The sequence below is a fragment of the Desmodus rotundus genome, chromosome 4, assembly GCF_022682495.2.
Source record: "Desmodus rotundus isolate HL8 chromosome 4, HLdesRot8A.1, whole genome shotgun sequence".
Lineage (NCBI taxonomy): Eukaryota > Metazoa > Chordata > Mammalia > Chiroptera > Phyllostomidae > Desmodus > Desmodus rotundus.
In genome coordinates, this window is record NC_071390.1 from 76,533,519 (window position 1) to 76,558,081 (window position 24,563).

Genomic DNA, 24,563 nt, shown 5'->3' on the forward strand with positions numbered 1-24,563 from the left:
TGAGCTGACTCACACGACACTCGCTATCCACAGCGGTGAGCTGACTCACACGACACTCGCTATCCACAGCGGTGAGCTGACTCACACGACACTCGCTATCCACAGCGGTGAGCTGACTCACACGACACTCGCTATCCACAGCGGTGAGCTGACTCACACGACACTCGCTATCCACAGCGTGAGCTGACTCACACGACACTCGCTATCCACAGCGGTGAGCTGACTTACACGACACTCGCTATCCACAGCGTGAGCTGACTCACACGACACTCGCTATCCACAGCGGTGAGCTGACTCACACGACACTCGCTATCCACAGCGGTGAGCTGACTCACACGACACTCGCTATCCACAGCGTGAGCTGACTCACACGACACTCGCTATCCACAGCGGTGAACTGACTCACACGACACTCGCTATCCACAGAGTGAACTGACTCACACGACACTCGCTATCCACAGAGTGAACTGACTCACACGACACTCGCTATCCACAGCGTGAACTGACTCACACGACACTCGCTATCCACAGCGGTGAGCTGACTCACACGACACTCGCTATCCACAGCGTGAACTGACTCACACGACACTCGCTATCCACAGAGTGAACTGACTCACACGACACTCGCTATCCACAGAGTGAACTGACTCACACGACACTCGCTATCCACAGCGTGAACTGACTCACACGACACTCGCTATCCACAGCGGTGAGCTGACTCACACGACACTCGCTATCCACAGCGGTGAGCTGACTCACACGACACTCGCTATCCACAGAGTGAACTGACTCACACGACACTCGCTATCCACAGCGGTGAGCTGACTTACACGACACTCGCTATCCACAGCGGTGAGCTGACTCACACGACACTCGCTATCCACAGAGTGAACTGACTCACACGACACTCGCTATCCACAGCGGTGAGCTGACTTACACGACACTCGCTATCCACAGCGGTGAGCTGACTTACACGACACTCGCTATCCACAGCGGTGAGCTGACTTACACGACACTCGCTATCCACAGCGTGAACTGACTCACACGACACTCGCTATCCACAGCGGTGAGCTGACTCACACGACACTCGCTATCCACAGCGTGAACTGACTCACACGACACTCGCTATCCACAGCGGTGAGCTGACTCACACGACACTCGCTATCCACAGCGGTGACCTGCCTTCACACTTGGCACTATGCTCCTTTTCCAGGGCAATACTAACTGTACTCCAAAGTAAAGTTACACCACTTTGTTTTTAAGGCATTTAACTAAATCACTTTAAATCAACTTAGTCAATCAAAGATGAGCTATATACATATATAATCTTTCTATTAAGGCAATGAAAAGCTTCCTGTCACCTTTGCCAGAAAGGGACAGCAGTTACCTGGGTAAATATGGCTGAGAAAGGAATACGGACCTGCAGATAGAGTGCTTTGGACCACCTGCCCATTGATTTTCCTCTTGTAAAGGTAGCTCAAGTGAAATGTTCAGCATAAATCATGTGTTATAATTATCTTCTGAAGAGATGAGAGCATATTGATTAATAATTATTTGCATTAACAGACTCAACTAAGGCAGTATCAGTTACCTTAAAAATTGGCTCAGATCAATCACAATGAAAGCAGCTGAGTTTGAAGACTCACTGTCTTTTGCTTAGTATTTTTAAAGAGATCAGCAGAGAGGCAGGGCTCTAGAAAGGCGTTGTAAGCAAGCACTGCTAGCCTGGTCAGAATGATTTGTGATCACTTCTGAATATCATATTGACTCAGACCTTCTAGCTGAGTAATGAGTCTCCCACGCTTCTAAGTGGGAGGTCTCCATGGTAAACAAATGTTTCCCACATAAGATTCAGGATGAGTGTGTATAACCCAGGAAATGTACTGCTGAAGATAAAACACAAAGGCAAACTGGGCCAGAAAACTATCAACCTGGGAGGCCAATGAGCCAATGGTGTGAGCACATTCAAACTTCATGTACATACATGTGTGATATGCCCTAAAGTCATCTCCTGAACACCCCCCGAGAGTGGAAATAAGAACCCCCAGAAATACCTTCAACCTACTAAATTCCCGCAGTCGAGTGTGTTTAAGAGTCTGTGGCTTACTCCGCTGCATATATTCACCCGGCAACTCAAAGCAACATGGCTAGTTTTGGGCAATGATGTCCAGTTCCAATTTCCCAAAAGTGACACTGCTGCCAACACTGTCACCCTGAGGTACAAATCTGGCCATGCCACTCCTCCCCGCACACTCCTGGCACAGCAGCAACTAACTCTAAGGCCCCGAGCAAGGAGCCTCCACCTGACCCTCTCGTCCTCTGGTGCTCACAGTGTGGTCTGTGGACTCCTCGAGGTCTCCAAGGTCCTTTCAAAGGGCCCCCCAGTCAGAAATGTTTTATAATAATACTAAGACATTAGTTGCCTTCTTCACCGGATTAATATTTGCAGTGACGGTATAGAGAGAGTGGGAAAATAGCCGCATTGGCCCCAAACAATACTGGTGGTCGCTGTACTCTTCCAAGCGCATGAAGGAAAACGTCGGTTTCACTCCACACACCGTTGATGAAGCAGTAAATAATCCCTGTAATAAATCCGGACCCTGAGCACACACTTTATAACAGTCTCTCCCAAGAAAGCAAGGACACCTGGAGCAGTTCTGTCACACACCGGAGTCCTACATTTGCCTGAAGGGAAGGCGCTGCTGTGCTTGGGTTGCAGCCGATCCAGCCTTTTTTTTTTTTTTTTCCCCACAGAACATCATTTTTACTTGAAAAGAATAACTGACAAAAACCTGTTCCTCAGACTTAAGTATTGAAAAGGCATTTTCTTGAAAATGAACAAAGGGATCCTGACCCTTTGAGGAAAGCTACTGACAATACTTGTCGGTAATGATAAAATTTGAGCTTTCAAGAAAAAATTAGGACTTTGGAAAACTTGTATCTACTGTCATGAGTTTGATAGCTTCCTAACACTTACAGGTTTCTGCTCTCTTTTCATATTGTATAAATGGTTCATCATTTGGAAAATGTTTAGAACCCCGTGGACCCATGTTTCCCAGGGCCCAGTGCATGGCACACCGGAATCACACCGGTAAAAGGTTCCAAAAGCAGGAGACAGCAATGGCTTGAAGGTAACAGTGAGAAAGCTCATCTCTGTGGCTTCAGGCTTCTCACTACAACAGCATGTAAGAAACTACCACTTATCAAGTTTTGGTGTAGAGAACTAGCCACAATCCGGGCATACTGTCTTTATATACTTTAGACAAAACAACCCACTGAACTAGATTGAATGCAGAAGCAGTTATGAGAATCTAGCTGTCTTCTTAATAAGCCAGACACTAAAGAGCTTTCTAAAAATATAAAACAATGTCAATCTTCTCACTACATTTCTTACTTTGAAGAACAGTTATGTGCTACTATAAATGTATAACAATGTATCATTTATAGTAGCACATCATGAGTTTATTGTGCTTGATTTAAAAAAATAAATAAAAGTTAAAGAATTTCTCAGTTTAAATTTTAAATATAGTAAAATATCAGTAGATATTTACCCACATGACAAATACAACCTCTCTGGGGTTCTCAATAATTTTTAAGGGTGTAATAGGGCCCTGAGACCAAAAGCTAGAGAAGGACTACTCTGGTCTTATCACCAAGCACAGCTCCTGCCCTCAGGAGCCCAGAGCCTGACTGGCAGACAGACCAGGAAACAGGAATTTAGAATTCTGTGTGACCAGAGGCCTGGAATGCAACCAAGACAGCAAGACAAATTCAGCCTGGAGGGTGAGAGAAGAAAACACTCTCAGGGGAGGAGGAAGCTGAGTAGCAGTTTCCCAGCAGACAGGGAAGACTTGGCAGGGGGTGGGAGGTGGGAGGGCATTTCAGGCTGGGAAAACAGGCCCCCAAACAGAAATGACTGAGTTATCTGCAAGCCCTGTACTTAACTAGCTGGAGCACACAAGGTGGGGAAGGACAGAGAGGGGTGCCTGGAGGACCCAGACCATTCCATACCAAAAAGTGGGTGATGGGGTGTCAGGAAGCCTGTAACCAGGGCTGTCAGAGAGATTTATGTTTTAGGGAAAAACTTGTTTTGTTAACAGTAGGAAAAAGCGGGTATGGAGGTATGGGACAAGAGCTGGGCAGCGCAGTCAGGAAGCTGCTGCACTAAGTTTAGGTAAGAAACAAAAAAGGCCTAAGGTATGGCATCGGCAATTCAGAAGGAGAGGAGGCCAGACTATGGCATCATTGCCAGGAGACATGGAACAGGAAACGAGCCAGTTTGAAAGCAAGCTACTGGGTGAATTGGAATATTCTGTCTGTGTTGAATGTGGGACCTACAGGTAGAAGACTACAGGTAAGCAGCTGGATGCATTTTGTTCTGTGAATACAACGTGGTCAAAAGGTTTACAGTGGTGAGTTTGTGAAACACAGAGTTCATTCTTGTATTATTATTTATTAAAATTGTATTATTTTCCACATAAACAACTATAAGCCTACTTCTGCCCCTCCTGTATAGCAGCCACTGGAACAACAAGCTGGCCAAGAGGCAGTCACTGAACGTGCCGGGGAGTCTCCAAAGGAGACGGAGAGGGCTCTCGCAGAGAGGAAGGTGTGCTCCAAGGTCCACATGAGAAACATCCTCCAACCCAAGTGGGAAACGCCAACCACTGTGTTCATTTCAATTCAACCTAAATTGTCCTTTTGGACATTTGAAAACATCATACCAGTCAGAAGATATTTTTCAATTTACAATCTAGAGGTTCGTATGGTATGTGTTTCAGTCAGGGTGGCACAGGGATAGGGGCAGAAGGGGAGGGACGGAGAAAAAAAAGACTGGCATTTTTTCAGCAGGATTTCTGCCTCTGCTGGAAAGAAAGAACAGATCCAATCTTCCAAATGAAATCGACTGTAGTATCAGCATTGCCTTCTAATTCCCCATGTCAGATGAAGGAACCCAAGTCTAAGAAAAGGTTTTGTACACTACACGTGATTAAAACTGTTTTGTAAGAATGAAATATTTTATCTCTGAAGCCAGAAAATAAATACTTTGGGCTAAAAATTGGGCTCAGTTGAAATCAGGAAACTTGGTCTGAATACACAATTTGGTAGAAAGCAAGAACTCTCTCCATGTGAAGTAGACCTTTGTGGAACACTTTCAAGGTCAAGCATTTGGAAAGCTGGCATAAACCACTTTCCTGTCTGTTTTTCTGCCGCCCTTTAGGGTCTCATGGGTTCAGAAATAGCTCCAATCTTACAACATAGTTTACACCTTCTCAACATAGATCTTAAATTATGTAATAATTTCCTTGTTGTTTTATGTTTTACAAGAATGTTCTCCATTTACTTAAACTACAGGCTTCTACCTGGAGAGCAAATTCTTTTCCTCTTCTTTTGTTGTCCCTGGCAGGGCTGGAAGGTCCCTAATGCCGCCCTGAGAATGAAGGTGTCCTCCTGGACATGCGTGGGTGGTGTCCTTCTTGTCTGGTGCAGAAAACCGTCTTAGGATCTAGGGATAATTCGCTGGCCGTGGTCTTGTGTTTGAAGGCTTTCTATTCATGGTACATGAAAGTACCGTGGGGCTTCATGTGCCTAAGACAGAAGCAGATCCCTACACCCACCACCCGCACTCTCAGATGATCACTCCTGTCTCCCTTGTCTGTGTTAGTGCTAAAGTCATTAAAAACTAGACTGCACTTTTATTACATTCTAACTCTTAGGTTAAACTCAGTTTTAAGTTTAATGGAGCCAGTGCAAGCTACTAAAACTGATTTTTGAAGGAAATGGGACCACTGCTAAGGACAAATCTTCCCTGAATTATACAGAACACCTTTTGAATTAAACAACTAATATTTTCCACTGAAGTACCTAATTTGAATTTAAACATTTCTTTACATGCTTCCTTAATTTGATGCACATTTCTCTCAGCATCTTAATTTTACTCATTTTATACTTCTAAGAAGCTTGCTAGAGAGAATTGCTTATCTGCATTCATTTACATACAATTTGCAAAACCTAGAAAGGGAGAGATTGTAAATTCATAGCTTTTTTCCCCCCTAAACAAAAATGTCATTTCTATGAGGAAACAAACAATGCCGTTTTTCCTCGCTAACCTACAGTACTTTCAAGACTACGTTTAGTATTTGTACACACAGAAAACTCCATTTAATGGACACTGCAACAGGAAGCCTTTCCCCTGAGTGTTAATAACCATGAAAAAGGCTCCAAGCTTCCAATCCTCTTCTTAATAAAAACGTGAAACACCCTCAAGCAGATGATACCACCTGACAAATATTATTTGGAAAGTATATCTTTCTCACACAATAAGGACATATTTTATCAATTACAATCTAAAGATTCATCCAATTTAAAAACTATTTTTTAAAATATTTTATTTATTTATTTTTAGAGAGGGGAAAGGAGGGAGACAGAGGGAGAGAAACATCCTTGCGTGGTTGGCTCTCAAGAGCCCCCTACTGGGGACCCTGCCCACAACACAGGCATGTGCCCTCACTGGGAATCGAACCCGTGACACTTTGGTTTGCAGGCTGGTGCTCAATCCACTGAGCCACACCAGCCAGGGCTAAAAACTATTTCTTTTAGCGATCGGCATTTTATTCTCTATGACTCTTACTGTAGTTAACTGGATTTTCTCCACGTCCTTCTCTTCTCTTGAGCTTGAATTTATACTCACGGGGATTCTGCCATCCCCACAAGAGCACTGACTGAGACTGGAAGACAAGTCGGTGCACTCTTTATGTGAGACAATTCAGTTGGCTATTTTTTAGAGATGGAAGCTGCTGCTCCCTCCCTGGTTTTCAATGCCTTGTAGTTCTCCTAACATCACAGAATGCGGGTGCTCTTCTCCCTGGGACCTGGAGCATGGGCTCCGACAGGGCTCTGGGAATTGAATGCCTGCAGCAGCCATTGGGGCAAGGGCTGCCGAGGGAGCAAAATGGTAGAAAACACTTAAAATACAGGTGCCTTCAAGGTTGAAATTTTCTCTAATTTTCATTGGACCATGCAGGGATCTCCCCACCACTCAAGCTTCACAAAAACCCACTGCACTTACAGAAGCTCTCCCTCTACAAATGGAAAGTAATCTTAGGTTACTGCTTCACAAAAAAAAGCTGCTCATCCAAAATAAGACATACCTAAACAAAATTAGAGTTTTGACGTTGTTTTAGTTGTAAAATAATGTCACCTGGCTGATTGAGTTTATCCTTGATTAGCAGTTGAAAAGCCCAGTGTGAAAGCTGCCTCTACAGAGCAGGAAGGAGGCCCAGGCCCAGCTCTCTGGGGAGAGTCCCTGACTCAGCAACTTCAGGAGCTTCTCCTCTGGGCCCAGCTGATCGCGTGGCTCCCTGTGTCTCAGGCCCCTTGATGAAAAACCAAGATCTCACAGAAAAGGCAAAAACAGATGCTGCACTTGGGCTGATCTCTCTAAAGTAAACAAATTAGAGAATTTCCATGTCAACTATGGTCTCTGAAAATCAGTGAGAACTGAATTTCCTAAAATAATTCAGGAAATCACTGGTTTTGTTGTTTGCTTGTTTTGTTTTTTAAGCAAACATCTTTTTCCCCTCCATTGACAAGGCACTGTTAGGTGGTGACGGGATGGGCTGTGGATTAAAGATTAAATGCATCTAAATTATCACCACAATGGAATTGTAGCAAAAGAAAAACATTTTTTATCTAAGTGCTTAAGAAAACTCTGTCTTTGTAAACTTAAATTTTATAGCAGATGTGATTACATATATTAGAGATACTAAAATTTGATGAACTCACCATTCAGTTAAAATTTTCACATATGCTTATTTGTTAAACAGATTTGCTACTTTTATCATACAGAGTAACTGTATGATAAGTTAAGGGGAGAATCCAAATTATTTTATTTTACAAATGAATATGACAAACAATGTCTCTTAAGGAAAAACATATTGATAATGAATCAGATACAGTAAGTTGCAAAACAGTTAATTTCTCCAATGTCTGTGGTTTCCTCCTTACATTTTCATCATAAAAAACTTAATTTTTTTATGTGACCATTTTCACACTTAGATAATAAGATCCTTGGCAGTGACAGTGGACTTCCTTCACCACACTGAGCAAGGTGCCTGCTCTTTTCTTTGCTGTTCAAGAAGTGGCCGGCACCTAGAACAGGCCGTCTGTGAACAGGCTGTATAATGCACGCATTCAGAGAATGCCTGCTGTGAGCGCACGCACACACTAAGGTTCCAAAATGAGTATCATCTGAGAGTACACAGCAACACGCTAGGTGCTTGTCGGAGAAAAATCCTTTAAAACAGACACATCAAAAACAAACACTTATGGAATATCTATGTATCGAGACAGGAGTCACATTTATCATCCCCAAGAAATTAGCTCTAGCCTAGGACACAAGATATACTTATGGGACTGGGAATATAAGGCATCAGGTTATATGAAAACTGAGAAGAAACACTTAAAAGGTATTTAGTCATGTAAATGGGCACAAACATCCCAAACAAAATTTTAGGAAGAGTGTGTGGTGTCAGAAAACAGAGTAGGAGAGGCTCTACACATACACACAAGCATATACTTGCATCACCCGCACACAGAGAAGCCGGCCACGCGCTCGCTGTGACACCCTGAGCACGCTCATTCTCCATCTCTTTAAACCTCAGTTTCCTGACACGTGGATAAGAGTAGTAACTCACAGTTGTGAAAGTGAAATGTTGTAAAAATTGACTGGATCTACATAAAGCGCTTGCACAGTGCCTGGTGAACAGATTACACTTTCAAGTAATATTTGCTATAATCGAGCTAATTTACATTAATCTTACCTCACTCCCCCTCTTAGTCCAAGTAGTCATTTTATGTCATTGAGTTTGTTCTCATCATGACTCTTCCCATCCTCCTTAATCAGTCTGGTTGCTGGCCGGAGAGCCCCCTTGTCTACACTTCTCGGTTGGGGGTGTGCAAGAGGCAGACAACTGGGAAGTTTGTCTTGCACAATGTTTCTCTTGCACATCATCCATGTGTCTCTCCCTCTCTTTCTCCCTCCCTCCTCCTCTCTCTAAAAATAAATAAAATCTGAGGAAAAAAAAAGAGGGGAAGACCAGAGCTAAAACCAGTATCAGTGTGACATCCTCCGTGTGCCTCCTTAGACTAATTCCTTGGTTATCGACGTTACAATGTGCTGCGGGCTTTGCACGTCCATCTCTGTAAAATGGCTGGTTGTGTCTGGAAGCAGGTAGACATTATATTTTATCACCTGCTCTTTCCCATCTGCATTCACTAGGTTAGAAAATACTCAGCTCCAAACTAAGTTAAATTAATTTGAATAGCTTAAGGTCTTTAAACAATGTATTTTATTCCCAATTTAAAGGAATAAGCATGCACACACACAGACATCTAGCTCATAATCTGGAACAGTTTAGTGACCAAACACTATGTATGTATTCTTAGCAAAAACATTTGCTTGTTTTTAAGATTTAGTTGGCTTCTGAGTATTCACAGATGGTCTAATGTTTAATTACTCAGTCTGAGGGACTGATTAGACCAGAGGTGGAATGAAATCTTCAACCTCCTGATTGTGTCCCATCAGCGCTCAGTTCAGAATGAACTCATTGTTTTCTTCCAAGAAAAAAAAAAAACACAGACCACCTGCCCACCTCCATCCAAACCAAACTAAACCAAACCACACCAAACCCCTTTCCACCAGCCTCCAAGTTCCTGGCACGTATTCTTGCATCAACCTTCAACAATGCAAACATCATTAGTTTGTATTTAATTATATTTGGTCATAAAAGTCACTTTAGCCCTTCTCTCTTACCAGGAGTATACTGAGCAATGAGCAAATTCAGGACTTGCGGTTAACACATCAAAGTATTTTCTAACATAAATTCACTAGTTATTTGCTTGAATTTTCTACTATAATTCACTGTGTGATCTTAGCTCCAACTCCAGAACCTGTTTTATTTAATAAAAAAGATGAGAAATGCTCTTAGACCTTACATTCAAAATACAGCTCTTAACATTAGTAATGATAGCAGCAAGTTTGTAGAAATGGTACAGTGAGTAAAACTGGGAAAAAAAATTCTGTAAGTCAAGCACAGGCATAATTTCTATTCAACTTAAATTTTAAAACCAGGTTTTTTTTTAAGGCAAAGAACCAGAATAACTTTAGATAATATAGCTATATAAAGAAATAAATAAAAATCATTGATAATTCCAGCAATTATGATTTTGTCTTTTTTTTTATAGTCAACATTCAATTAGCAACTCAGTGAAAGATTTATCTTAGAACAGTAAGTTCCGCTTGAGTACTGATTTTAACTAAAATTACCTTAAAATCTAGAAGAATGCCCATTTGAGACCACTGACTGGCATGGGTACATACACATAAAGAGATATTTGAATTTGAAAGAACAACACTAGAGAGATGTTGATAGGACATGGGGCCATCTTTACTTTTTTTAAATCCTTGTTTGTGTTTTTGAGTTCTTAATAATAAACAGTATTCCTTTTTATATTATTTTAAGAAATAAAATTACTCTATTTTGGTTGGTAATTTTCATTGGCTGTCACTTTGCTTTACAAGAGTCAGGGAAACCACGAGGTCACCCTGCTATCTCTGTGTAGATTACAAAACTGTCAAAAGCTGTCATAAAATAGGCAAACACAAAGGGAAAAGCCCAACTGCCAGGTTAAAGCTTGAATTGATTTGGGCAGTGACTTGATAGCTTTGCCCTATACAAGGTAGGGCAAAAGCAGGTTTACAGTTGTTCATACGGAAAACAATCATATTATTTTATGATCAATAACTAAAAGTTAAGAATACACTCTATTTCATGCATTCACAACTGTAAACCTACTTCACCCCCACTCTGTACTAATGTGCGTGCCACTCAGCCCAACGTGCGGGGGGACTGGGTCAGTTAAATGAGGACTGTTCTCAACCTGGAGAAGTCACAGACATGCCGCACACAGACCTGCAGAGAGGACCTTCCCAGAATTACTGGCAGGTGTGAGGACCCAGAGGGCACAACCAGTGCTCTGAGCTGACAGTCCCCGGGGTGCTGGTTAGCACAGGCACAGCCCAAGAGTTAATGAGGCCAAGGCAGGGTTTCAGGGGTGACTAGGGAGTTTTGCTCTGCTCCACAGCCACTGAGGGAGCCCCCAACTCCAGGTACTGTCAGCAAAGGCTGGCCTGTTGTGTTGAGGAAAGACAAATAACAATGTGAATGAAACAAAGCAAGTGGAGTATTAAAAACATACCTTCATACCAAGTGTATAGCAATAGCTCCTCCTTCCCACTTAGAAGAATAAGGATGCAACCTTCCACTTCTGAGTAACTAGTCAGCACAGAGTAAGAAGCTGGGCCCAAAGAAAGGAGCGAGTTTTTAGTTCTAGCCTTGTCTACCTGGCACTCCCCTAGGCGGTTTAACAGCAAACACTATTCTTCAAATGTGAGTAGTGACTGCACAGCCCAAATAGGCTGAATTCCATATCCATGAATGGTCTAGTGATTCCAGGACATGACAAAGGGGACCTCCTAAAACCCTGGAATTATCTTCTGGAGGGTGGGCCCCTTGTAGTACAGGCTTCCCCCAATAGCTGAGTGTTTTAGGAACCCAGCTATATGAGTGTACCAACTGGCGTTGCTGTGAGAGGCTGCATTTGGCTTCAGTGAATTTCTTTGGAACTCTTTCAATGTGTTTGCCCATCCCATGACGGGCGATTCATGAGTGCACTTGCCCATACCATGCTGAGTGTTCAGCAGTTTTGACCAGAAACAGATGACCCCTGTGTCCCACCCTCCCTATTCACCCGATCTCACCCAGAGTGGCTTTTGCTTTTGTTTGTTTCCCTGGATGAAAAAAGTCCTCAAAGGGAAACATTTTGCCAATGTGGAAGAGGTGAAACAAAAAATGGCAGAAGCACTAACAGACCTGGGCAGAGGACCTTCCCAGTAGTACTTCTTCCAGTACTTCCCGAACATTGATGAGTTTGAAAACTATTTTGAACACTGGAAAAAATGTCTTAATTGGTGTATTGCATCAAGTGGTGAGTACTTTGAAGGTGACTAAAGCTTAAACATGTAAGAATACACAATCTTTATAAATAAATTCCATTTTGGGGAGTCCCCCCTTGTATATTTATATCCTGGATTTTGTTCAGCTGTGAAAGAGGATCCCTAAGTAAAGGCCTGCTCTGAAAAAGTGGGAATGTGTTTGTGAACTATCTCTGAGGCTATGATCAAACAGACATTTGTGACAAATAGTGATCAAAACGAACTGGTTGCTAGCTATGTGAAGCAGTTTGTATTCATTGTCTCACTCAATTCCAAAGCCATCCCCACGAGAGAAAGAGCACCATGACTCTTCTCTGCAGAAAAGCACAGCTACAAGAGGGGCAGTGACTGGCCTAATGTGGGCCAGCACGTTAGAGTCAGGATGAACAAGACCCCCAAGAGTGTCGACTACAAAAACCTATTAACAACAGAAAACATAGAACAGATTTTCTGCAGACAGCTAACTTATTTAGGGATGTGTGATAGTTGCTAAGTACAGGAGGAGGTTAGAAGAAGACAGCTGCCCTGTGGAAAACTGAGGGAGTTAAATCCTCACAAGAGGGAAGAAGCACATCAGGAAATGAACGCGTGGCAGCCTGTGGAATCACCCTACCTACTGCTCATCCGTCGAGGAGGACTCAGTCTGGGCCAGAGAAAAGAACTGTTAACTGCACTCGGCCCATCCATTGCAGGGCTTAGCACTTATTAAATTCTGATAAGACTGATAGGTCATTGGTGCTGGGATGTGCTGGGGACTGAGCATCAATGGACATGAAGCAGTGACAAGAGGAAAGAAGGACAAAGCTTTAGTCGCCAGGCTACAGGCTCTTGCCACACCAGGCCACTGCTGCGTCACGGAACAAATGCTCCATGCACAGACGCCAGGACTCTGAGAGTGGGCGGCTGCCAGCAGCTGCGGTGCTCAGCACAGGGACCTAGAGGACAGTGGTGGCTGTCCCTGCATCAGCCTTTGCTGTTTCTAACACAGGGTCAACTCGAACAAACCTTGTGGCCCCTTCTTGGCAAACCTCCCCTTTTATACCCTCCAGTGCATGCACACACACACACACCTGACAAATTACCTTTATAAACTGTATCTGTTCACAGGGAACCAGCCTGGGATGGGAACGGTGTGGAATTTGGAGACAGAGAGAGCCGGGTTCTAGTCTTGTCTCTCTCCCTACGAGTGGCTCATTTCTCATCTGTCAGAGTCCTTGGACGGAGTTCTGAGGATGAAATGCAGTGACCCAGGTTATAGAGCCAGCAGCCTGGTTCATGAGACACTCAGTTATGCCATTCACTAGCACTACTACTACCAGCTGCTCCTCAGGAAATTCTGGTCACCTATATTTTATTTCCACGCTGAGGACCTTCTTGGAATAAAACAGGTATGCTCTCATTATTTAAAAACAGTATTTTATAACAAGAAAGATCCTTATCGCAGCATAAGTAAAAGCTGATTTTAAAAGTTCATTAGAAAATCAAACAGAAATATAATTAAATATTCGAAAGAAATGAAAAGCTACTTATCCTAGGAGGGCTAGCATATTTTGGAGAGAGAAATTTTAGCTGCTGGTTCATCTCTTCAGAGTGCCAACAGTGACTCTTGCAAAAGGGGAGACATTTTTTTAATTTTAATTTTAAATCAACATAGAGTAAAATTGACTTTCTTTGTGGTTCTATGTGTTAAAATCCATAGAGCTATACACCAAATATGTCAACTCTACTGTTAAAAAATAAAATAAATTTTAACACATCTAAAATTAATTAATTAAAAAAATGGATTTTAATACATCAAGAGACTCATGTATGTATCCCACAATCAGGTTGCTAAGCTTCCATCACCAACAAAAACCAAAGGGGAGAAGTGTGGTTCTATTTCAGAAATACCTGATGGATGCTCACTGATGCGGATGGGCATGCCAGGCAACACAGAGACCAAGCTTAAGGTCCAGTTCCCCCCCCGCCCCAAGCCTGGGTGCTATTGGAAAGTTGGATAATAGAGCCTCCATCATGTTTTAAACACTTTTCAAGCATGTATCATTTCACAGATGAGAAGTATGGAAGACCCCGCTAACGTGGACATCCACTCTTGGGAAGAAGAAAGCATCATTTCTAGTGTAAACACTACCTTGTATGAGTGAAAATTAAAACAGAGGGACAGAGAAGCCAAATGACTTCACCATGTCACACAGCAGATCCAGAACCAGGGCCAGAGCAGGAGGCCGAAACTCAGCTGTGCTGGAGAGCCAGTAAGATAAGCCTTCTCTTTCAAGTATTCCATGTGGGGTTTCTGCACACGCCGGCATTTCTCATTGCATTGACACAGTGAAATTTCATGGTAGACATCACTCTTTTTATGAGTTTATCTTCAAGTTAATAGCAGAAGAAAAAAGGAAAATAGGCCTAAATATGTTCTTAATATGTTATTTTTCCTGGCAATATTTAAGGCACAATACATGAACCTATTTCTCTTACTGAGACATACATTGTGGGGTAACTCAGGACGTGGCCCCTCCACGACCTCGAAGAACGGATGGCGGTCTGGCCAGCAGCCATAAGGAACAAGGAAAACAGTCTGTGTCTGGATGTCCCAGCCCTCTCAAGGCCTGTGTTTATCACAGAAATGTAGAGCTTTCACATCCCACCGCTGCCACACATTCCGCAACCCTGTAACGAGCGCAAGGCTGGAGGCGCGACGTGGTCTCCTGCCTCATCAGAAGCAATGTGAGTAATCAAGTGGCATGTCCATACCTGCTGGTCCTCCGGGTGGTTTGGTTGGAGTATCAAAAACACAACTGCAGCTCGCTGGCTTGGAGCTCCTGCATTAAAATTGGTGTCATGAACAGGATATTGCAGAAAGTACTCTTGTTGAGCCCACAGAGTAGACTGATGGTGCTACCCTTCTGCCGTATTTGCACCCCTTGCTGGAACAATTCTAATGCACACTGCCATAATCACTTTAGCAAATCATACTGCTTTAGCTCTTAACCACACTGCAAATGCTATATCCCTAGTGTCCAAGGAAGTCCCACAAATAAGAAAAGGTGTTATGCAGAACTGCATGTCCTTAGAACTCTTAACAGCAGCCCAGGAAGAAACCTGTGCCATCCTACATACTGAACATTGTGTCTACATCCGGTAACTCCCACGATGTGTCTCAGGCCCTGGCCACGTTGGGTGATGAAATCACACACGTCTCAGCTTGGGCCTCGTACCCCTCACCTCCTGGTGGAGTTCTTTGGGAGGCTGGTGGCATCATATTCTCCTTGACCTTGTTGGCCTCTGCCTTCTTGCCCTCCTCTGAGGGTGTAGCCTATACTGTATTGGTGGCATATGGACACCATTCACCAATGCCCTCACCACCCAGGACTCCATGTCCAGATGAACTAACACAAAGATTGTGAGGTAGAGGAACAATGTCTGGGTGGAGTGTGGAGTAACTCAGAACATGGCCCCTCCACGACCTCAGAACGGATAGCTGTCTGGCCAGCAGCAATAAGGAAGGAGGAAAACAGACTGTATCTGGATGTCCCAGCCATCTCCAGGCCCCTGTTTATCACAGAAATGTAGAGCTTTCACACCTCACCACTGTTCCCCACACTGCTGCTACACACTTCCCAACCTTATAATGGCACAAGGCTGGAGGCGGGGTCTGGGCTCCTGCCCGATCCGCTGCCATTGGTACTCTCCCATGTAACGTGAATAATCAATGGCAGGTCCACATCTGCTGGTTCTCCAGATGACTTTCTCAGAATATCACAAACCCAAGTGCGGCTCCCTAGCTTGGAGCTCCTGTGTTACATGCATGAAAGACAGTGGCTTGGATCCAGAAGAAAATAAAATAGTAAATCCACTCACAACAATGGTCATCCTGAGCTGGATGTTACTGAAAATGTCTGGTATTGAGGGGCCAGAGCTTGAATCCACCGTGGTCTGGTTTTGAATGCAACTGAGTGAGCATGGTTACCTTTTGCTAACATTTCCTTCCCACCAGCGCGGCTCTGCTGTCCGCTGAGCCCGGTGTACACATCTGCAGTTTCTCCCTCTGCTTCTGCCGAGACACCCTGGCAGTTTAACGGTGAAGATCATTTTGGGGGTGGGTAAAATGTAAAAGAGCTCTGCTTTTCTCTGCCTTTACCATGAGATAAAATAGCAAGACACCTCCATGTATAAACAAAGCAATTGAAGAAGGGAGGCAAATGGATGAATCGCCAATAGCTCCTACAGAGAAACTCTCACTTTAGACATAGATCAAATGAATGGTGGTGCTGAGTTTGGAAAAGCTCCCACTGACTCCTAGCTGTTGGCATTTCAGCAAAGCTTCCAAGGAGTGTCCCCAAATATAGGCAGAGAATCTACACACCTGAGTTCTGCTGCTGATAGGTCAATGACTGGTTTTGCTAGAGTAGAAAATATTCTCAAGTCATGAAATCAGGACATGAGAGACATTTTATTCCTGTGCAAGAGAACTTTGGGAGATGTCTGATCTATTGTGAAGAATGTTCTGAATGAGTCCAAAGATGCCTCTCAAGTTATGATTAAAATTAATGGTAACCACACTGTAGATAGAATATTCATGAGTGGTCTATTCTATCCCTTGATCAGAGGTTTCTGAATAGCAAATGTATTGACTAAGCCTAGATCTCACTGGCCTGGAAGAAAATGGAAGATATATGGCATGTAATTATAAGCATATCAAGATTTATTGACAGTACTGATTTCAACGATGAAAACATGTCATCTTTGCAATGAAAGTTAGAGGAGAACCTGAATTAGGACTTCCGGCCGAGATGGAGGCAAAGGTAAACACACTGTGCCTCCTCACACAACCAAAAGAAAGACAACAACAAATTTAAAAACAAAACACAATCAGAACTGACAGAAAATCAAACTGTATGGAAGTTTGACAACCAAGGAGTTAAAGAAGAAACATTCATCCAGACAGACTGCTAGGAGAGGCAGAGACAGGCAGCCAGGTGGAGAGGACTCACAGCAGGGCAGCGGCTGGCAGACAGGGCAGTCACACATTCACATGCAGATAAACTGGGAGGAACAACTAGGGAGTGAGACATACCACACAACCCAGGGTTCCAGTGCAGGGAAATAAAGCCTCAAAGCCTATGACTGAAAATACCCATGGGGGTTGAGGCGGCAGTGGGAGAAACTCCCAGCCTCACAGGAAAGTTCATTGGAGAGACCCACAGGATCCTAGAACGTACACAAACCCACTCACCTGGGAATTAGCACCAGAAGGGCCCAATTTGATTGTGGGTAGCCAGGGAAATGACTGAAAACCAGCAGAGAGCAGAGCAAGCGCCATTGTTCCCTCTCAGACCCCTCCCCCACATACAGTGTCACAATGCAGCCAGGCGGGTTGCCCTGCCTTGGTGAACACCTAAGGCTCCACCCCTTACTATGTAACAGGTGTGCTGAGACAAAAAAAAAAAAAATAGCCCAAATGGAAAAACAGTTCTGGAGCTTTGAACAGTTGAAAGCTCCGGAAAAAATACAACTAAGCAACAAAGAGATAGTCAACCTATCAGATACACAGTTCAAAACACTGGTAATCAGGATGCTCCAGGAATTCACTGGGTACTTCAACAGCATAAAAAAGACCCGGGCAGCAATGAAGGTCGCGTTATGTGAAATAAAGAAATATCTACAGGGAACCAACAGTGACGGGAAGGAAATCAGGACTCAAATCAACAGTTTGGAGCAGAAGGAAGAAAGAAACATTCAACCAGAACAGAATGAAGAAACAAGAATTCAAAAAAATGAGGAGAGGCTTAGGAACCTCCAGGACATCTTTAAACGTTCCCACATCCAAATCATAGGGGTGCCAGGAGGAGAAGAGGAAGAGCAAGAAATTGAAAACTTATTTGAACAAATAATGAAGGAGAACTTCCCTCATCTGGCAAAGGAAATAGACTTTCAGGAAGTTCAGGAAGCTGAGAGAGCCCAAAGAAGCTGGACCCAAGGAGGAACACACCAAGGCACATCATAATTACATTAGCCAAGATTAAAGATAAGGAGAGAGTCTTAAAAGCAGCAAGAGAAAAGGAGAGAGTTACCTACAAAGGAGTTCCCATTAGACCATCAGCTGATTTCTCAAAAGAAACCTTGCAGGCAAGAAGGGGCTAGAAAGAAGTATTCCAAGTCATGAAAGGCAAGGATCTACATCCAAGATTACTGTATCCAGCAAAGCTACCATTTAGAATGGAAGGGCAGATGAAGTGCTTCCCAGGTAAGGTAAAGTTCAAGGAGTTCATCATTACCCAGCCCTTATTATATGAAATGTTAAAGGGACTTATCTAAGAAAAAGGTAAAAAAATATGAACAGTAAAATGACAATAAACTCACAGCTATTAACTACCAAACCTAAAAAAAGACAAAAAACAAAGACAAACTAAACAACTAGAACAGGAACAGAACCACAGAAATGGAGATCACATGGAGGGTTAACAGTGGGGGAGTGGGAGGGGAGAGAGGGGGGAAAAGGTACAGAGAATAAGTAGCATAAATGGTAGGTAGAAAATAGACAGGGGGAGGGTAAGAACAGTATAGGAAATGTAGAAGCCAAAGAACTTATATGTATGACCCACGGACATGAAGTAAAGTGGGGGAATGTGGGAGGGAGGGGGTGTACAGGGCAGACGGGAATAAAGGGGGGAAAATGGGGCAACTGTAATAGCATAATCAATAAAATATATTTAAAAAAGAGAGAGAGAGAGAATCCGAATTAATTTTCAAATTACGTTTCGTGATGTGGACATTAGCCAGTGTAAGATTTTTCAACTCGTGCCATCTATGTTAGGGCTTCATGGTCAGAAATGTGTAACTTTATAAGTAGAACAATTGTTGGGAAAACTTTGAATTAGCTTCTTTATGTCTAATTAGAGGCCCATTAATTTTTATAATCATATTAAAGAACTCCAATAAAACTTTCAGTGACTCAAGGGAAAAGTGGTTTTAGACAGTCAACCATAATTAAGCAAAACAATTGTACTGCATCATTACAGCAAATGTAAGGCGTAATTTGAGTCTGGGGACAATCATCTTCAGAAAAATTGGAAAACAACACATTGTAAACCTTTGCATCATAAGCACATTTCGTCAACAGCAGCCTGAGGGCCCTAGTAAAATTAATTGTGTTACACGGTTAACAATGGAAAAAAATCTTTGATTTTGTGTTTCTGCACTAAGAAACAGCTGATGCTGAAGTCATTGGAACTTTCAGGTGAGAATCAGCAGGAGCTGAGATCTTTACACCTAATGTTAAACTTGCCTAATTGGACTATATTTAGTCTGTTTTATTACTATCTGAACCCAATTTCAAAATATCCCTATGCTGGCCTAAATACTCTGAAAATGCTACACAGGCCAGGTGTAATGAGGAAAAAAACCTGTCAATGTATTAGAAAACTTATTTAAAGTATTGAAACCATTTTGTAGTGTTTTTAAAAATTAAAAAACAAACATTCTTACAATTCTATTCTCTTGATCAGTTTTGAGAAGTGAATCCATGAAGTGCAATCACTCTAGAGGGGTGTCAAACACAAAGGCAAGCACAGGGGCTGACGCGTGGAGAGCGGGGGCAGCCCACGTCAGTGACCGGAGGAGCGGGCAGGGGAAGAGGGCAGAGCTTCAGAGAAGATGAGAGCCTGGATGATGAAGGAAGAGGAAGCCTGGTCTTAACACAAAGCTAAGACCCACCTCCTGACAGTGTTCCTTGAGGAACTTCACTTTTTAAACTTCATCTGGGGTCCAGTCAACACCACAAATCACAAAACCGCTGTGGCTTGTTTCTGCCATGGCTATTTTGACTGCGAGCAGGCAGCCCACAGTGGTGGCATGTGGTCTCTGCAGGGCCCCCTCAGCCCTTGGGACTGGGTACCTGTTGGCTGTTGTCACCAAAACCCAGTGGGTCACAGGTGAGGACTGATGCTGAGGGTGGGAGGAGGAGCAGCCACATTGAGGCAGGAGAGGTGGAGGGAAGAACGAAGGGCGTAAGGAACTCTTGGACAGGGACACAATTGGATGGTCAACACCGTGCATTATTTCACTGGACCCTCACTTCAGTCTCATGGAAGAGAGGAGGGCAGGAAGAGGCTCCAGCACAGGCATGAGAGGCGGCTACTGGGTGTGCTGGAGCCAGAACTGTGCCTGACGTGAGAGAGACAGGGAGGGAAAGAACAACCTGCTGGGTGATCAAGAGCTCTGTTGCCTCCCGGCTACTGATTCCAGCTCTTCCGCACAAGGGGGGATGAAAATAGTCTATAGGTCTCAGGTATCTATTATGACAGTCCCAGCAAATCCAACACTGTCAGTAGTTGGGAAACATGTGACATGTGGCTTGAATGAACCTCCCCCCGCCATACCCCTTTTACGGCCCTTCTGCTCTAAAGACTTGTCATGCCTGCTAGATTCAGGCCTGCCCCATTTGTATGTTTCTAGAGAGGGTTATCTCCATATAATTCAAAAGGGACAATATTGGACTCTACACAGTTTCATTTACCAACAGGCATCTGGCTGTCACTTACCCCGTGCGCAGCCTTAAGCCACCATCTGCCATGGGTGTGTGCGCCTGCAGGTTCGCTCCTCTCTGTGTGCAGTGTGTTGGGGGCAGGGAATGCTTCCTTGTTGACAATTTTATAAAGAAACAAGACTTACTAAGCTTACAGCAGCAATCTGCTCCTAAGATATATTCCTCCTTTATCTTATAGAGGGACACATGGTTCATTAAGATTCACTCTTCTGATTATCTCCCATTCAAATGGTTGTTTGTTTGGTAACTCTTGAGTAAAAAATAAAAAATAAAATAAAGCGATAAAATAAACAAAAATAAGCACAGCAGCAAGTGATTTGAATAAGCAACCCTTAGACTAACTGCTGGGAGATGTAGCTATTCTCCTGCAAGCTAATTTAATGTAAACAAATCAGGATGAAGAAAAAAGTGAAGCCCCAGCCATGGGGCTCCTGGGAAAAGCACTTCCAAAGTGTGTGGAGCACAAGTGCCCCCTGGTCGGCAGATGGAGGGTCAGAGGTCACCGCAGGCTGGAACTCCAGGGGTTGGGTTTCACTCACTCCTGGCAAAGCTGTTACATAAATAAGGCCTAGAGTCACTGAAGGGTTACATGCATACACCACCTTTTCTTTTACCGAGAAAAGATGATTTTACCCCTTTTTACAAATCTCCCCCGAAGTACATACTAATAAAGTAAACCTTATGGGAATTCCCAATCAATATTTATCAAATAGGTTTCATGTTAACTTTCTCAATCCCAACTTTAAATAAAAATTACCATTATGATTCTAGTTTTTAAGACGGAGACGCTTTATTACAAAAGTTCAAATGGCTGATTTTAAAACAAAAAAAAGTATGCCTCCTGTCCTTTTTAAAAAAATAGAAATTTTATGTCGAAAGGCAGTGATGTAACTTCTCATAAGAGAAAAAAGTAATGGGCTTTCTCTGAACAAAATGGGCCTGGAATTTTTTCAAGGAAAGAACATACTTTTCCAGTTTTTCAAAGTTATTGAAGATGAGAATTCCAATATGAGTTCTCACCCAACATTACTAATGTTATCATATCCCTTCTGCCTTCTACCTTCAAAATCCTTGCCAACGCTACCAGAGGGATGCCAGCCCTTTAAATACGTTTTTAACAAGGCTGTTGGCAATATACCACACCTCATGCCCTAGACATATCTATGCCCATCTCATATGAGTCTCACTTTGCACAGGGTTAAAGATAGCAGATAAGGCAGGGAAGAGAGGAAGCAAATGTGGTTCTGCAATCAGGGCAACAGCACAGTGAGTCTGAGCTGCGTACCCAGCAAGAGGTTCCTTCCTGACATAGACCTTCAATAATGGCCACGTCAGGCTTCATGCACAACCCCCCAGGACCCAAAGGCCATCAGGAACCCCAGGTGCTCTGAACTATTACTGGGTTCAGGACACAGTCTCTGAGGGCCTTGCACACATTTAGTTATAGGTTTTCCCTTAAATAAATTATAAAGGGAGTCCACAATTCTTCAATAAATACTGAATATTGGGAACCTTTATAAAAAAGACATCTTAAAACTATCCCCTCAAATTTAAATATCTCAAGTTCTCTAAACTTTCAGAAATATGCTTGTCTGAGACATATATATATGAATGAATATTCTGACTGGAGAGGAGAAGTAATATTATTTGAAGATGACCATTTAACACAAATTAAATTTTCACAAATGACATTTTCATAAAAATAAAAGCAAGCTTCAATCCTGTTATTTAAAATTAGATAGAAGGGAAAAAATGACTTTGTATTTTTCTACTTTTGTAACCTAACAATCCCTGATTCCTTTAAATTCCATTTCTAGGCCAAGAGAGGAGCAACATATGAATCCACTAGTTGTTTTAATGAGAAGCAAACTTCATTTTACAGGAAACATCTTCTCATCAAAAGTCTAGCAGAATATTCAGTAGGAGAATTATTTGGTTTTCAGGAATCCAAAGGATTCAATAGCACTTAAATTCTTTTTATATCATACCATGTACTCTGGAGATGAAAGAGGGGCAGGACTGACCCAGAGACGTCACCAGTGCCAGCATTAGAGTTTATGCAAGTAAATGAAGAACCGAAGTATAGCCAGTTCTGTTCTTTGTGAGATACGTGATATTAAAATTAATGTAAAATATTAATGTGCTGTGGAGAAACTCCCATTGAGTCCAAATTTAACACCCTTTAAAAATAGGAAAAATATTTCTCAATTCAGTTTTCTTAACCAAAATCAAAGAAACTGCAGTCTGAGAGACATGACTTAATCCCTGGTTCCACCACTTCTTAGCTCTGGAATCTCAACTTAGCCACATCTCTAGGTCTCTGTAAACTGTGTGTGCTGTCAAATGGTTAAAAAAAGTGCCCACTTCCCGGAGATGCTGTGAAAACTAAAAGAAAAAATGCATATTCTTGCAAGAGAAAGCACTTAAATGTTAGCTATTATTAATTATCATCAATATGGTTATTTTTATAACAAAATTGTGGAATGGTAAAACTATATCAAGTAAGATATTTATAATGATAAAACTATATCAGGTGAAATAGGTACCAAGTTTATTGCTCATATTTAAACTTTATCCTTAGTCACTAAAAATCCTACCTAGTGAAGATTAAATTCACTGAATTTTTAACATATATTTTTCTAACATGATCCACAGAGGCTCTGGTGTCAAGATGGCATCATAGGTAAATGCAGTTCTTGGAACCTCCCACAACCACATCAAAATTACAACTAAACTACTGAACAAGCATCATTGAGAACTACCTGAAATCTAGCTTAAGTCCTACAACTAAGGATATAAAGAATAAGCCACATTGAGACTGGTACAAGAAGTAGAGACACAGAAGGGACTAGTCCCATACCCACATGTGGCAGATAAAAATTGGGAGAGATATCTTGTCTGAGGAGGTCTTCTCTGAGAAGCAAGGGGTCCCAGACCCATACCAGGAACCCCGGCATAGGGTTCCAGTGTCAGGAAGAGAAGTCCCCATAACTTCTGGCTATAAAAACCAGTAGGAATTTATGCTGAGTGAGATGGAAGGCTTCTGGAGTCCCAGGTGTTCCTCTTAAAGGGCCCACACACAAATTTACTAGGACTCACTCCCTCTGAGCCCCAGCACTTGGGCAGTAGCTCAAAAGGAACCAGGGACATATGGGGAAAAACCGAATTGTCCGGCATGAGGACCAGGGCTGGAGGGGCAGCTTCCTCCTGACAGAAAAGCAGGCAGAAGCCATTGTTCCTTTGATGAGCCAGCGGGTGGATGAAACATCTGAGACTCCATCAACATGTCTAACATTGTTTGCCCAACCCTGGTGATTCCCTGAGATCAAATTCCACCGAACTTGCAGGCCCGCCCAACCCCTTTCCAGTTGCTTTTCCATGCAAGTGGTTTGTCTTGGCTCATGCTTCATATGTTCCTAAAATCTCTCAAATAAGTAGCATCTGGACTTGGTGTGCCCCGCGTACCTCTTGCTGAATGGCCCCAAACCTGGCACTACTGACACCTGGCTATGGTTCACAGCTTGACCTCTCCCAGGCCCCTCCAAGTTCAGCACATGCAGCAGCCATCTGCAGATCAGTCTGTGGCTCGTGCTAGATGTCCCCATGCAGGACACAGGTGGTGGCTGACCTTGTCCTGTACCTCCTAGGAGGCACCTGAGCCAAGGTACCAGTGGACAGCTTCAAACCACATCAGAGCACCACCACCCAAACACCTCCACACATGACAACTCAAGGGACAACATCAGCCCCACCAAAGTGAGTCCTGCTCCATGGGGTTGGCGCCAGAACTGTTGATCCTCCAGGTTGGTAGTAGCCAGTCCTCGCAACCGACTGGCCTGGGGGTGAATCCCTCCTACTGAGGTACCAACAAAAATCAAGGCTCAACTAAAATAGGAGGGTAACCACACAGCCCATATGGGTGCCACATTTGGAGTGTGCAGCTCGGGCTACTGGGGAGGC

At 43.1% G+C, this 24,563-nt stretch overlaps 1 protein-coding gene across 15 annotated transcripts in view; it reads right to left on the reverse strand.

Annotated features, from left to right (window-relative positions):
* The window catches only part of PARD3 (par-3 family cell polarity regulator), a 715,988-nt gene that overhangs the window by 90,141 nt on the left and 601,284 nt on the right, over positions 1–24,563 (reverse strand). The window contains exon 23 of one of the 15 annotated variants that reach the window (XM_053922268.2): positions 20,982–21,153. The exons of the other annotated variants lie outside the window; for them this stretch is intronic. Coding sequence (XP_053778243.1) covers positions 21,135–21,153 — 19 coding nt within the window. The 3' untranslated portion in view covers positions 20,982–21,134. Of the gene's footprint in view, positions 1–20,981; positions 21,154–24,563 lie in introns of those variants that run through there. 15 annotated transcript variants of the gene reach the window in all.